The 12,960-nt window shown below is 31.2% G+C and overlaps 1 protein-coding gene across 1 annotated transcript; it reads left to right on the top strand.

Annotated features, from left to right (window-relative positions):
* Positions 1 to 1,672: 1,672 nt before the first annotated feature.
* On the top strand, positions 1,673 to 11,788 carry LOC103840943. Its single transcript, XM_009117457.3, has 4 exons — positions 1,673 to 2,758; positions 2,905 to 3,069; positions 3,254 to 7,410; positions 7,494 to 11,788. The coding sequence occupies exon 4, from the start codon at positions 10,391 to 10,393 to the stop codon at positions 11,594 to 11,596; it is 1,206 nt and encodes a 401-aa protein (XP_009115705.1). The 5' UTR covers positions 1,673 to 2,758; positions 2,905 to 3,069; positions 3,254 to 7,410; positions 7,494 to 10,390; the 3' UTR covers positions 11,597 to 11,788.
* Positions 11,789 to 12,960: the final 1,172 nt, after the last annotated feature.

The raw sequence follows: 12,960 nt of genomic DNA, 5'->3' as shown, positions 1-12,960 counted from the left end.
GAGCTGCGGAGCTCCGTTTTGGTCGAGAGATCCGAAGGCTGGATCTCCGGCGAGGATGAGATGTGGTGGAGATGAGACGTCTTTGTGACACGTGTCCCCTCGTCGTCGAGGATGGCAACACGTGTCCTCGCATCGAAAAAGTTGGACATGTGAGGCGGCTGCTCTCTATCCTGTTATGAGATTAGGGTTTATCAAGTTGGGCCGGAGGATTATGGGCCCAATTGGTTATCGAGTTTGAGTCTGGTTTTTCTTTTGGGCTTGTTTTGTAATTTTTTTGGGCTTGGTCCGTATCTTTTAATATTAAAAACTAGATTTTGACCCGTGCAACCGCACGGGTGTTTGTTTTCACTTTTCTATACATAAATTATTGTTTTAAAACATAAGTGGTATATATTTTTAAAGTTAATCATGTACTTAAATATTTATATAACTATTTCAAATACAATAATTTTATAATTTACATGTTATAAGTAATTAATTGTTTAAACCTTATGTATTTGCCGCTTCTTATTATATATTTATCTTATTGTATTTGCATTTAGTTATTAAGCAAATTAATATATTCATGAGAAAATATATTTAAAAAATATTTTGTATTTAATTTATGCTAAATTCTGACCCGTATTTTAAAACTGGATTTCTTTTTACCAATATTTTTATGCTTATTCATTTTAGGTAATTTATTATTGTATATATAAAAGTGTAAGATATGTTAATTTTTAGATATGTATTATATAGTTTGTTAATTTTAAGTCGTTCTATCATCATATTATATTTTAAATAAATAGTTTTATATTTATGAAAATAAAATTTATAAATTTATCAATTAAATATAATTTTATCATATTTATTTTAGTATAATAATTATATTTTAACAGGATCATGACTATAAAAGTAGATAAAATAGGATATAATTTATTTATTTTCGTTTCTAAACGATAACTTAAAATACATTAAGTTATTGTTTAAATATTACACAGATTTATTAAAATTTTTAAAATATAATATATACATATATATTATACTTAAAATGAAAATATATTATGATTAAAGTAGTTACAAAGATTTTATATTATTAACTTTAAAAAAATACATGTTAATTTTTATACATGTATTATATAGTTTGATAATGTTAACCCATCTTACCAACATATTAGATTTTATTTTTGAACATAAATATTTTATAATTACGAAAATAAAATATATAAATATATAAATTTAATATAATTTTATTATATTTATCTCAATATAATAATTTTAATTTAATATGATTGATTATGATTATATAATAACTAAAATATTATAGATTTTTTTATTTTTCATTTTATATAACTGAATATATTAATGTATAATAATATTTTAAACTAATTTCAAAATTAGTGAAAATATTTAAATATAATTTCAAAAATGAAGATCTTGCAAAAATCTTCTTAAACAGATTTGTTAGAATTTTAAAATAAATATATTTATATTTAAAATGAAAAGATATCAAAAGATACTATGATTAAAATATTTTTAAAATTATATTTATTATTAGTCTGAATTAAAATATAGTATGAATTTCTATGAATAGGTCCATTAGGTCCATTTTTAAAAAAATCACACATGAATTAAGGTTGTGACTTCTGTTTTAATATATAAGATATATTGACAGAAAAAAAAAAAGAAAACAATGAGAAGATCACTTTATTCCTTGCCACCGCACGCACGCACGCTTGCTTCTACAATGGTAGTCTTTATAGCCTTCCTATAGGCTATAAACTAACCAAGAATCGATCTATAAAGAATAGATATGAGATATCGAGACCACACGAGTGCTTATTAGTCTATGGATATATAAATTAATAAACAACAACAAATCGTTTTTTTTTTCAAAAAAAAAAACAACAACAAAGCGTGACTGGTTTAAAGAAAAGTGGTAGCAAATCAAGCTATAAAGTTTCTACCAGTTTAAATATAAATATTCTATTTAATATTATAGGTTTCGATTACTATGAAAAAACAGAATAGTATTTTCAAAAAAAAAATCATGTGGTTCTAGTTTATAATTTAAAATGTTGTTTAACAAGAAAAATTGTGAATTGTGACGAAACAGCCACAACAACACAAATTTACAAAATAAATTGTATTGTTGGTTTATGTGTCATCTATCAGAATCTCTCTTTTTCATTTAGAAACAAAGTAATATTGGCAGTTTATCGTAAACTGCAAAATAAGAATAAACCAAAAACTTACAAAGTGAACCATATTTTTCAGGGTATGGTTATCACCATATAGAAACAAATAGTAGAAATATAGGTTGCAAATGGCATAAAAAAAACAAGTAATCATATGTAGCACTTAAATGCTTAAATGCTCTGCTTGGTCCCCATTCGTCGTACTTCTATGCCTTACTCAGTTGTTCTGCTTTCAATTGTAGATATGATTCATGATGTTTGTGGGGCTCCACTTCTATTTCAGCGATTAGATATGGAATCAGGATGCTCTCTCTCGTCCTCCATCTAGACAATTTTTTACCTTACTGGTCATCTCTTCTTCTCTGGTGAAGACTATATCTCTTTTCCGACCTGCCTCTCCAGCCATACGGCCCTTCTTGTTCACTGCATACAAGATGTTTGAGCTTCAACGGTCTGGGATCTCACCAAGAACACCCTCGTAGCTGCACATACATATGAATGCTTAGTCTTTCTAAGCTTGTTAGACTTCACTGACCAGTGGCTCGACGTTGGCTCTGTCAAATCTCTCTGGCTCCACCATGGTAATGCTAGAGTTGGAAGTTTCTGCATAAACTCAATGCTTGCTTATTCGGAATCTATCGGCAAACTCATTTCTCTGTCCGTGTAAAGGTGAAAAGCTCTGGTTTGTTGGTTTTGATACTTTCATGTTTACATCTCACTGGCATAGGTATCCGGCAACAATACTTTCTGAGATCGTGCTATCAACTATCAAGAACTGATCGGCCGACATGTGTTTGTGGGGTTCCACGCTTAACATGGCGACATGATGCGAGACATCTCCAAATGTTAGACTCATAAGCAAAAGTCTTTTTCTTTGGCACAATCTTTGGAGGTAATACAAAATTTTCAAGTAAAGTTTATCATTAACATTCAGCTTCGACAAGTGCAAGCATCAAACCACTTCTTTTATAGTTTGGAGTCTACCAAAGCTTGAAGATTGTAATCTCTTAGTCGTTTTACTTTCCAAAAAAGTCATGGCCATGAAAGATCCTTTTCCATCTTCTTCCTTTTTGTAGGAGTGAAAATTTCCATCAAAATCTCTCTTTTGTGAGGTACTCTTCTTTCGGCTTCAAACCAAAAGTACATTGTTGCTTTCCTTATTGTTTGATGCTTTGTGTAATGGTTCCTTTGGGACCATAATGTACAACAAGACTCATCACAATGAGAATCGAGATTTGGAGAATTCAACATCACGATATATGGTGACTATTTCTATAGTTGAAGACTTTGAAGGATGGTGTAATCTCCCCATTTAGTTTACTCGTATGTGGTATCTTTAAAAACTCCTTATGTTTGTTATCAAACTTGTACAAGTGTATATCTATATCTCTCTATGGCCTTGTATTAATAATTTCTATTAGGACTGCAGATCGAGCTTTGGATGTTGCGCTTATCTTTGTAATTGGTTAAGTTTATGAATGAAATTTTTTGTGTTAAAATAAAGTGCGAACATTCAAAAGTTCCGTTTATTCATTCATAAGCTATCAAGACCCTACTACTATGTCAAGACCACATTCACCTTCCCACCAATTGACACAGAAACATAAAACTTAAAAGAACAAGTACATGTTATTGAGCAATGTGCTTCATGGATACCACATACATCTCCTTCAAAGAGGCTGTTGGACTAAGATATTCCTACCGAGTTATGGATTAGGAAATACTATAATGTTTAAGAGTTATCTAAGCATTAGATAATGTGTTTAGGATTTATATTTCAATATATAAAGAGATACCAAAGTGTGGTATAACTTATGAATTCTATGAAGTTTGATAGCTTTAGTTTTGAGTGGTTTTCTAAAGCATTGAAAAATTAATAAGAGGGTAATTCTTATTAAGTTTGATTGAGATTCATATTCAAAATTCTATAGAGGCTACAACAAAATCGGCTTTCGAAAGCCTGAAGAGTTCGCTCGTTAGTGATCAAGTCATTCTCTTTTGATCCACATAAGATATAATGTTCACAACAAAAACAACTACAATGACTCAGTCGTCCGACCAATCTCGAAAATTTAGTTATAATTACGTTTGGTCATTTTCTTTTACTAATGCTAACAGATTTAATATTATCCATATACAATATGTAATTATTATTTCATTAATAGATATTATTGGGTCCTTTTGGAATCAGTTAAGGGGGCGTCATATCATCTATCTCATCTAACATCAACCAACAAAAAATCAATTACGAAAACCAACCCATCACAACAAGAGATTTGACATTATTCATAATTCGTACGAAGACATTGAACCAAACCAAATTTGTTGGACCAAATTGACTGATCGAAAGTTGTGATCGCGTGGGGACATATCAACGGTCGATAGAGTCGAAGCCACACAAAACAGACCAATATTGTCTAACGACAATGACAGTTTGTAACGACACTTGAAATTCAAGGATATTGCCATAAATTTCTTCGACATATATGTCAACGATATAAGGAACATCACGTATAGTCGAAGATGTTTGACCTTATAATTTGGCATGCAAAATAAGAGGTTTGATAAAAACTTGATTTATAATAGTAACCTTATTATTTGTAATTCATTTGTCATGCAAAATAACAGATATACTTATGCCTCATTTCAATTATGCCAGTAACAATAAAATATAGCTAGGCTTCTCTTCTACATAGTAAATCAATTATATTTTTTTGTCAACAGTAAATCAATTATATAGATAGAGGAAAACAAACAACTAAAAGTCTTCAGAAGAAATGTTATATATGAAAGGATAATAACCAATCAAAAGTATATTGATATAAAATATTTAACCATATATTCATCTGCAAAAGAAAACAAAAAATGGATGAAACTGGATCTGGAATGTTAAAAATTATACTATATTTCTAACTGGCTCTTATGAGTTATGAATTCAGTCAATCATCCACAACCACATACATATTCATAAAACAATCAATGAACTAGTTGCAAAAAAATGGCACCTCCCTTATATCTCTTTCAAAATCATTAGGAGATGTTAGATTATGTGGTTGGGACAAACGGGCCCTACAAAATGTCGCACAGCTTCAGCTACAATTAAACATCTAACTTGTCAATGTTCCAAAAGCTTCACACCCAGACAACGAACACTCTTCACCTTATGAGAACATTTCATTAACTATTACCCATACCTAAGTCCAACCTTTCACATCGTTATATAATATAGTTCATGTATAAACGAAAGATGGTCAAATTAATAAATAAAATGTAATATATTGCCTTTGTCATCGATGATAATACCAAAATCTCTAGTAAGTTATATTACTCTTAGATCTGATCTACCTTCTTTTCTGGTCCAATTTTTAATGACCACGAGATCTAAGGTTGAAATACATATTGCCGGGTATATTTTCGTTATTATATGTTGATGATCAACTACTATCAGTCTATCACTATGATAACCAATAAGGTTGTGGTTTGTGGATTTCGTCAAATAAACGAATGGGAAATGAAAACAAAAACTTGGCGATTCAGCGGTAAATAGGATAATCCTAACAATGTTTCAATGAATTTGTAGATTTTAATACTTTAGAAGGATCATATACGTGAATGGTATGACGCCACCAAACGTTGACAAATAATAAAAATAGATAAATAGCTACAATTTTTGAAACGGGTCGGACACAATTATAACTGAAACTAGATTCTAACCCGCGCGGAAGCGCGGATATTATTTTCATTTTTATTACAAAATTTAAACTAATAGTAATGTAACTGAATTTATTTTAAAAAGTTATATTATATATAATATAACTAAAATATAGGTGATTTTTTTTTAATTTTTGTTACAATAATTTAAACATTCATCACTATATAGTTTTTATAGTCTATTTTTAAAATTTTCATATGTTCTACTATTCTTATATTCTTATAACAATATTTTATGTTTCAAACAAAACACTGGGATCTCAAAATATTATGTAGATATGTATACAATATATATATATATATATATATATATATATCTAAGATTATGTAAACCAGATATATTTTTCATTCAAATAAATGTATTTACTATTTAAATATATATTATTTAACAAACTATTGTTAAGATCACATTTATAATATCTACGATGTAGGAGAATAATATCCTTTTCATTTTTTAAAATATCAAATAATATATTACGTTCTAGTGAATTGGTCTAACAACTTTTTTACAATAGATAAAAATAGGATTCTATTTTAATAGAGTAGATAGTGCAAGTGGATGGTGTACAAGTTACTTAGCTTGTTAGCTTGAGCTCTTATCTTTTAATTTTTTAGATGTTGGTAGCACTATACGGAAATGGTAGAAAATAATCCAATGAAAATCATCTTGAGGAAAATATATACTGATATTTTACAGTTACTGAATTTGCTGAGTGAAGGAGCGAATTTTATTTTATTTTTTTTGCCTAATGAAGGAGCAAAATTTGCTGACTTTGAAATATCGTATAGTTGGTAAATACGTGCACACTTGAAAGAATCATTACGTCTTTTCACCAACGGTTATAATACTGTATATGTTAATTAGGAAGTATGATTTGTGTAGATGCACTGATAATTATCAAAGCAAGTGGTGTTGGTTGTATGCTATTTTATTGTTCAAATGGGACTACAAACAAGGTGAGTATAATTACAGTTTCTTTCTTGATCGGCCTGAAGTAGCTTAATTATGTTATTAAGATTTTGTATCATCTGATTTTTTGCGAGTGTGAACATCAAAACAAATGTAATTTACAAGTTAATATCTTTAAATAGCATAATAAACTCCTTTAATTTTCCATTATTTAAGCGCCAGTCACGTACGTTGTGTAGAAGTCTATGCCGTTGACCCGTTAACATATTAAATTTAACAAATAAGCCATGGTAATTTTACTTTCTTTTTTTTTTTAACACTAGCCATGGTAATTTTACTATATTTCGAAAAAAACGCATAAAAAAAAAATCTAAGACTCAAAACATAGCTAGTTTAAAAAAAACAAAAAAAAAACAATACCTAACATGTGAATTTGTTTTCCCCGATACCTAACATGTGGTTAAGCTGACAAAGTGACCGTTTATTTGAAAATTAATGCTTTTAATACTAGGCAGCTTCGATGACGTTAGAAAATGGAAAAACAAACTACTGTGTTTATACATGATGTAATTTTAAATTATGTCCACGCATTTAAATAAGAACAAAACTTAGGTGAACATTTTTTTTTTTGGTCAAAAAAAAAAAAAATGTTCACCTAAGTTTTGTTCTTATTCAAATAAGAAAAAAAAACTTAGGTGAACATTTAGATTCAAATTTCTCTAATAACCAATCATATTATCACGTAGATTAAGAAATAAAAAATATTTTAAAAATTAAAAAAACGTAAAAAATGTAACGTCAATTTTAACAATGTTAACACCGCTAACTAAACCCTAAATCCAAACTGTAACCCTAAACAAAAACTCTATACCCAAACCTTATACTCTAAAATCCAAACCTAGACCCTAAATCCAAACCGTACTTTAATCAAACCCTAAACCTTAAAACCTTAACCCTAGACTCTAAATCCAAATTCTAAATCCTAAACTCAAATTCTAGACCCCAAACTCAAATCCTAGACCCTAAATCTAAACCGTAAATCTTAAATCCAAATCTTATACTTTAAATGTTTGGATTAATATTGATATTATTCTTTTAGAGTTTAAAGTTAGGATTTAAGTTTTAGATTTATAATCTACAGTTTGGATTCATGATTTAAAGTTTAGAGTTTGGGTTTAGTGTCTATAGTTTGAGTTCATAGTCTAAGGTTTAGGTTTAGGATTTAGTGTCTAGAATTTAGAGTTTAGAATTTAGAATCTAGAATTTAGAGTTTGGGTTTAGGGTATAGAGTTTAAGTTTAAGGTGTAGGGTTTAGGTTTTAGAGTATAAAGTTTAAATTTAGGGTATAGGGTTCGGATTTGGAGTTTAGATTTGGGTTTTAGGGTATAAAGTTTGAGTTTAGGATATAAAGTTTTGATTTATGGTTACGGTTTAGATTTATGGTTTAGTTGGTGATATTAGCGTCGTTAAAATAGTGTTATTATTATTTTTTAGTTATTTTGTGTTTTTAAAAATATTTAATATTTTTTTATTCATTAGGCTATGTAACATTATGATTGGTTATTAGAAGTGAAATGAATTTAAAGGTTTATCTTAGGAGGTAAATCTAAGTTTTGCTTTTTTAAATAAACCTATTGAAAATTGTACTACTTAAAGACTATCATTTTAAAGACTATCATTTTAAAATTTATTTCCTCGTTATAAAAAAAAGACACATCATTTTAAAATTTATTTTCTCGTTATAAAAAAAGACTTTATCATTTAAAATTATGCTTTTGTGATACACCACACGAACCATTTGTAAAGAATCCATGCCATATTGGTGTCGGCATGTGAGACTCCCGAGTAGTGTGGCCTAGAGTCGCGTGACCGTTTTTATTGCTTACCACCCAAAGATTATGCCTCAGCGGTTATTGATTCAACATCGCATTAAATTGAACCACAACTCTATAGGTAGATAAGTAAAAAGTTCTAGCAAAAAATATAAAAATACAAGCGGTGGACTCTCAACTTTACAACTACAATTCATGCTTAAGCTGCATGTGTACTGGTTTCTTTCTTGGACTTTTAAATAGAAAAATATAGAAAGAAACAGAACACTTTAGTCTACTTCATTATAAATGATACTATATTGGTATGGTGTTTGTATGATTCATATGGTACGGGATTAATATGCTACTTTTTCCCAAACTGTTTACTGTTAAGTCCACTGCAAAGATTATGATTATGTGGATAAATCCAAATCAAAACTTAATAGTGATTAATATCGATGGTGTCCCTGATGTAGTGAGGAGCATGATTTGATGCAGCGTGGCGGAGTGGGTATGATATTGGCTTACGTCTAATCACTTTTCAACCTTTGTTATCCATGCTTCTAAATCCGAAACACACCTCTAATCAAACCCATCGAGATCGATTATAAACCGGACTGATTGTCATTTTTGGTTTGAACCGAATAAAATTTTGTAAAATTCAAACACTCCTTAAAGTTCAGACAATACTTAACAAAACCAATGATCCATAACAAAAACAAAAAAGTTGATCTAACTAATCTCGAATAGTTTATAATTTATTATATAATACCTAATATATAAATAGATTTCATATTAAGGCTCCGAATAGTAACATTAGTTCTGCACCGCACCGCATTCAACAGTAATAAAAATCTCTACATATACCATATATCTATACATTTTTATAACTGTCAGAACCGTACCGCAGTCAAATCGCTTGTTCCGTACCGCTCAATTCGCTGTTACCATTCGGAGCCTGACATACTACGGTTTAACTTATTCGGTTCTAAGATTAGTTGATAGCATTTTCTCCATAAATGCAGCATTATGATGTATTACCAGTGTAAATATAGCATAATTTAAAACTTCCATGTCAAAAATTTCACCATATTTAATTTTGGTTGTCAATTCTAGCCTATCAGTTAGTATTATATAGATTTTTTAAAAGAAATTAAAAAATTATCTAAGACGTTTTAAGCATATGTCAATTCAGTTCACTTGACATTTATTCTTAAAAAAGATTCAAAACAGTTGATTATTCGAAAACAAGTAAATATTTATGAACAGATTCTAAATATAGTAAATACTGTGTGATTAATGTTATAATTTGGTGTTTATTTCCATAATTTACGCATGGGTCCTACGTGTTTCCAAGAAAATCAGAGCCGTGAAAGAGAACTCAACAAAAGTGTAAACCGATCAGAAAGGTATCTGATGCTGATTTAGATAATTAAAGAATCTCAACGAAGAAATTCTTTTTTGAAGATTTTAATCATCAAATGAACTAGTCGATGAAGTCATTAGAGATTCGAATTATTTTTAATATTTTTCGTAAAATACTAAATCAAACCAAAAATAAATACTCCTAGAAAGGACAACTCGTAGGACCCACCAATAAAACTTGCTATAAATACACGAAGCTCCTTACTTTGATCAACGAAGCCTCTCTCTCTCTCTTTCTTTATCGTCTATCATCTTTTTTCAGTTTGCCTTCAGACATATCTGAAACCCCATAACTCATAAAGCTTACTCATTTTGCCATAACTCTCACTTCCTTTTTCCAAAGAAAAAAAACAAAAATGGTCGACGTTGATCGGAGAATGACCGGTCTCCGGCCATCACACGCGGCGGGCCTCCGTCGTCTCTCAGCTCGGGCCTCCGCACCAACGACTCCAAGGGTCAGGAACAGTCTCGTATCTTTCTCATCTCTCGCCCACCAAGTAATCTCACATTTACACACTTCAAGGATCCAAGTCCAACCGGGTCTAACCGACGCAGAGTTCGCCAGAGCCGAAGCCGAGTTCTCATTCTCCTTCCCGCCGGATCTCCGCGCCGTTCTCGCCGCCGGCTTACCCGTCGGAGCAGGTTTTCCAGACTGGCGTTCTCCCGGAGCTCGTCTCCACCTCCGAGCCATGATCGATCTTCCAGTCGCCGCCGTGTCGTTTCAGATCGCGAGAAACACTCTCTGGAGCAAATCTTGGGGCCCGAGACCGTCTGACCCGGAAAAGGCCTTACGGGTCGCGAGAAACGCTCTCAAGAGAGCTCCTTTGATGATTCCCATCTTCGATCACTGCTTTATTCCTTGTAAACCGTCTTTAGCTGGTAACCCGGTTTTCTACATCGACGAGACCCGGATTTTCTGTTGCGGGTCGGATCTATCCGATTTCTTCGAGCGTGAGTCTGTCTTCAGAGGATCCGGTTTGTCTCCGGTTGTTCTCACTAAGCAGCGTTCTGTGAGCGAGATATCCGCCGTGTCCTCGTCCTCGTCGAACTTCTCTAGAATGAGCTTAGATTCGGGTCGTGTTCACGGGTCGGGCACACCGAGATGGGTGGAGTTTTGGAGTGACGCGGCGGTGGATCGTCGCCGGAGAAACTCGGCTTCTTCGATGTCGTCGTCGCACTCTTCATCGCCGGAGAGATACTTAGACTTAACGAGATCCGAGACGCCGAAATGGGTGGACGAGTACGTGAACCGGATCGGGTCGGTTTTAAGAGGAGGCGGGTGGAGCGAATCCGACGTTGATGATATCGTCCACGTGTCGGCATCTGGTTTCTTCGAGGATGAGATGGTAATTTTAGATAATCAAGCGGTTTTAGATGCTTTGCTTCTGAAAGCGGGTCGGTTCTCGGAATCGCTCCGTAAAGCTGGATGGAGCTCCGAGGAAGTGTCGGACGCACTGGGTTTTGATTTTCGACCGGAGAAAGAGAGGAAACCGGTGAAGAAACTGTCTCCTGAAGTCGTTAAAAGAATCGGGAAACTTGCCGACTCGGTTTCTCGGTCATGATAATACTCCCCGACGAAATTTCTTTTTCTTAGATCAAAAATACCGTAATAGATTATAAAGTTTTCAAAAGGTTTTAGATATTTGTAATCTTTTACCCCCCACCCTATATTTTGTTAGTAGGCAAAAAGAAAAAAATCATGGTTCTCAAAATACGCTGAATAGTAATAAATAAATCTGGAATTTGTACATTAAGGTTGCTCCGAATGGTAACTGCGGTTTGAGCGGTGCGGGACAAGCGGTTTAACTGCGGTGCGGTTTTCACAGTTATAAAAACGAATAGATAATGGTATATGTAGAGATTTTTGTTAGTGCGGGACGGGGCGGTTCGTAACATTTGAAGCCTAAAAATACAGGGATTCTCAAATTAATTTTCAATTTTCTTTGGAAGTAGGGGCTAAAAATGGATAATTTCTTATGCGGGGTGCTTTTAGATCAATTCTTTTTAGGTGAGGTTCATTTGTGGAATATCTCTAAAATCCTTACTAATAAAAGGAACCTTTTGAGGCTCCATAGAGCGTCCACATCAGCAAAAAAAAACTTCTCTCAAAAGATGACACGTGGCATAAAATATAGTTTTACACTTTAATATTACTAATTTTTAAAAATTATAAATAATATGAAAACATACATCATAAAAAATAGAAAAACTATATTAAACATAAGTAAGATTACCATTTTTCACTTGAAAAAAGATGGCTTATCTCCATAATGTAACATTACCATTTTATAAAAAAAAAAAACATTATATATAATTTCGAAAATAATAAATATATGTAAACATACAACATAAAAATGGAAATACTACATTAAACATATGTAAGATTACCATTTTACATTTTTAATTTAAAAAAAATAATATGTTTACATATATTTATTTTACACTTTAATATTAATTTAAAAAAATAATATAGTTTTACACTTTAATATTACTAATTTTGCAAATTATAAATAATATGTAAACATACATCATAAAAAATAGAAAAACTACATTAAACATATGTAAGATTACCATTTTTCACTTGAAAAAAAGACGGCTTATCTCCATAATGTAACATTACCATTTTATAAAAAAAACAAAAAACATTATATATAATTTCGAAAATAATAAATATATGTAAACATACAACATAAAAAATGGAAATACTACATTAAACATATGTAAGATTACCATTTTACATTTTTAATTTAAAAAATAATAATATGTAAGCATACAACATAAAAAATAGAAAAACTACATTAAACATATGTAAGATTACCATTTTTCACTAAAAAGAGACGGTTTATCTCCATAATGTAAAATTACTATTTTGTAAAAAAAACATTATATATAATTTCGAAAAGAATAAATAATATATAAACATACA

The sequence above is a fragment of the Brassica rapa genome, chromosome A09, assembly GCF_000309985.2.
Source record: "Brassica rapa cultivar Chiifu-401-42 chromosome A09, CAAS_Brap_v3.01, whole genome shotgun sequence".
Classification (NCBI taxonomy): Eukaryota; Viridiplantae; Streptophyta; class Magnoliopsida; order Brassicales; family Brassicaceae; genus Brassica; species Brassica rapa.
This window is presented reverse-complemented; position numbering and strand designations above follow the sequence as displayed.

Bases quoted from the DNA above. Each gene is read 5' to 3' on its own strand.
- LOC103840943 (XM_009117457.3), top strand. From the start codon at position 10,391: ATGGTCGACGTTGATCGGAGAATGACCGGTCTCCGGCCATCACACGCG.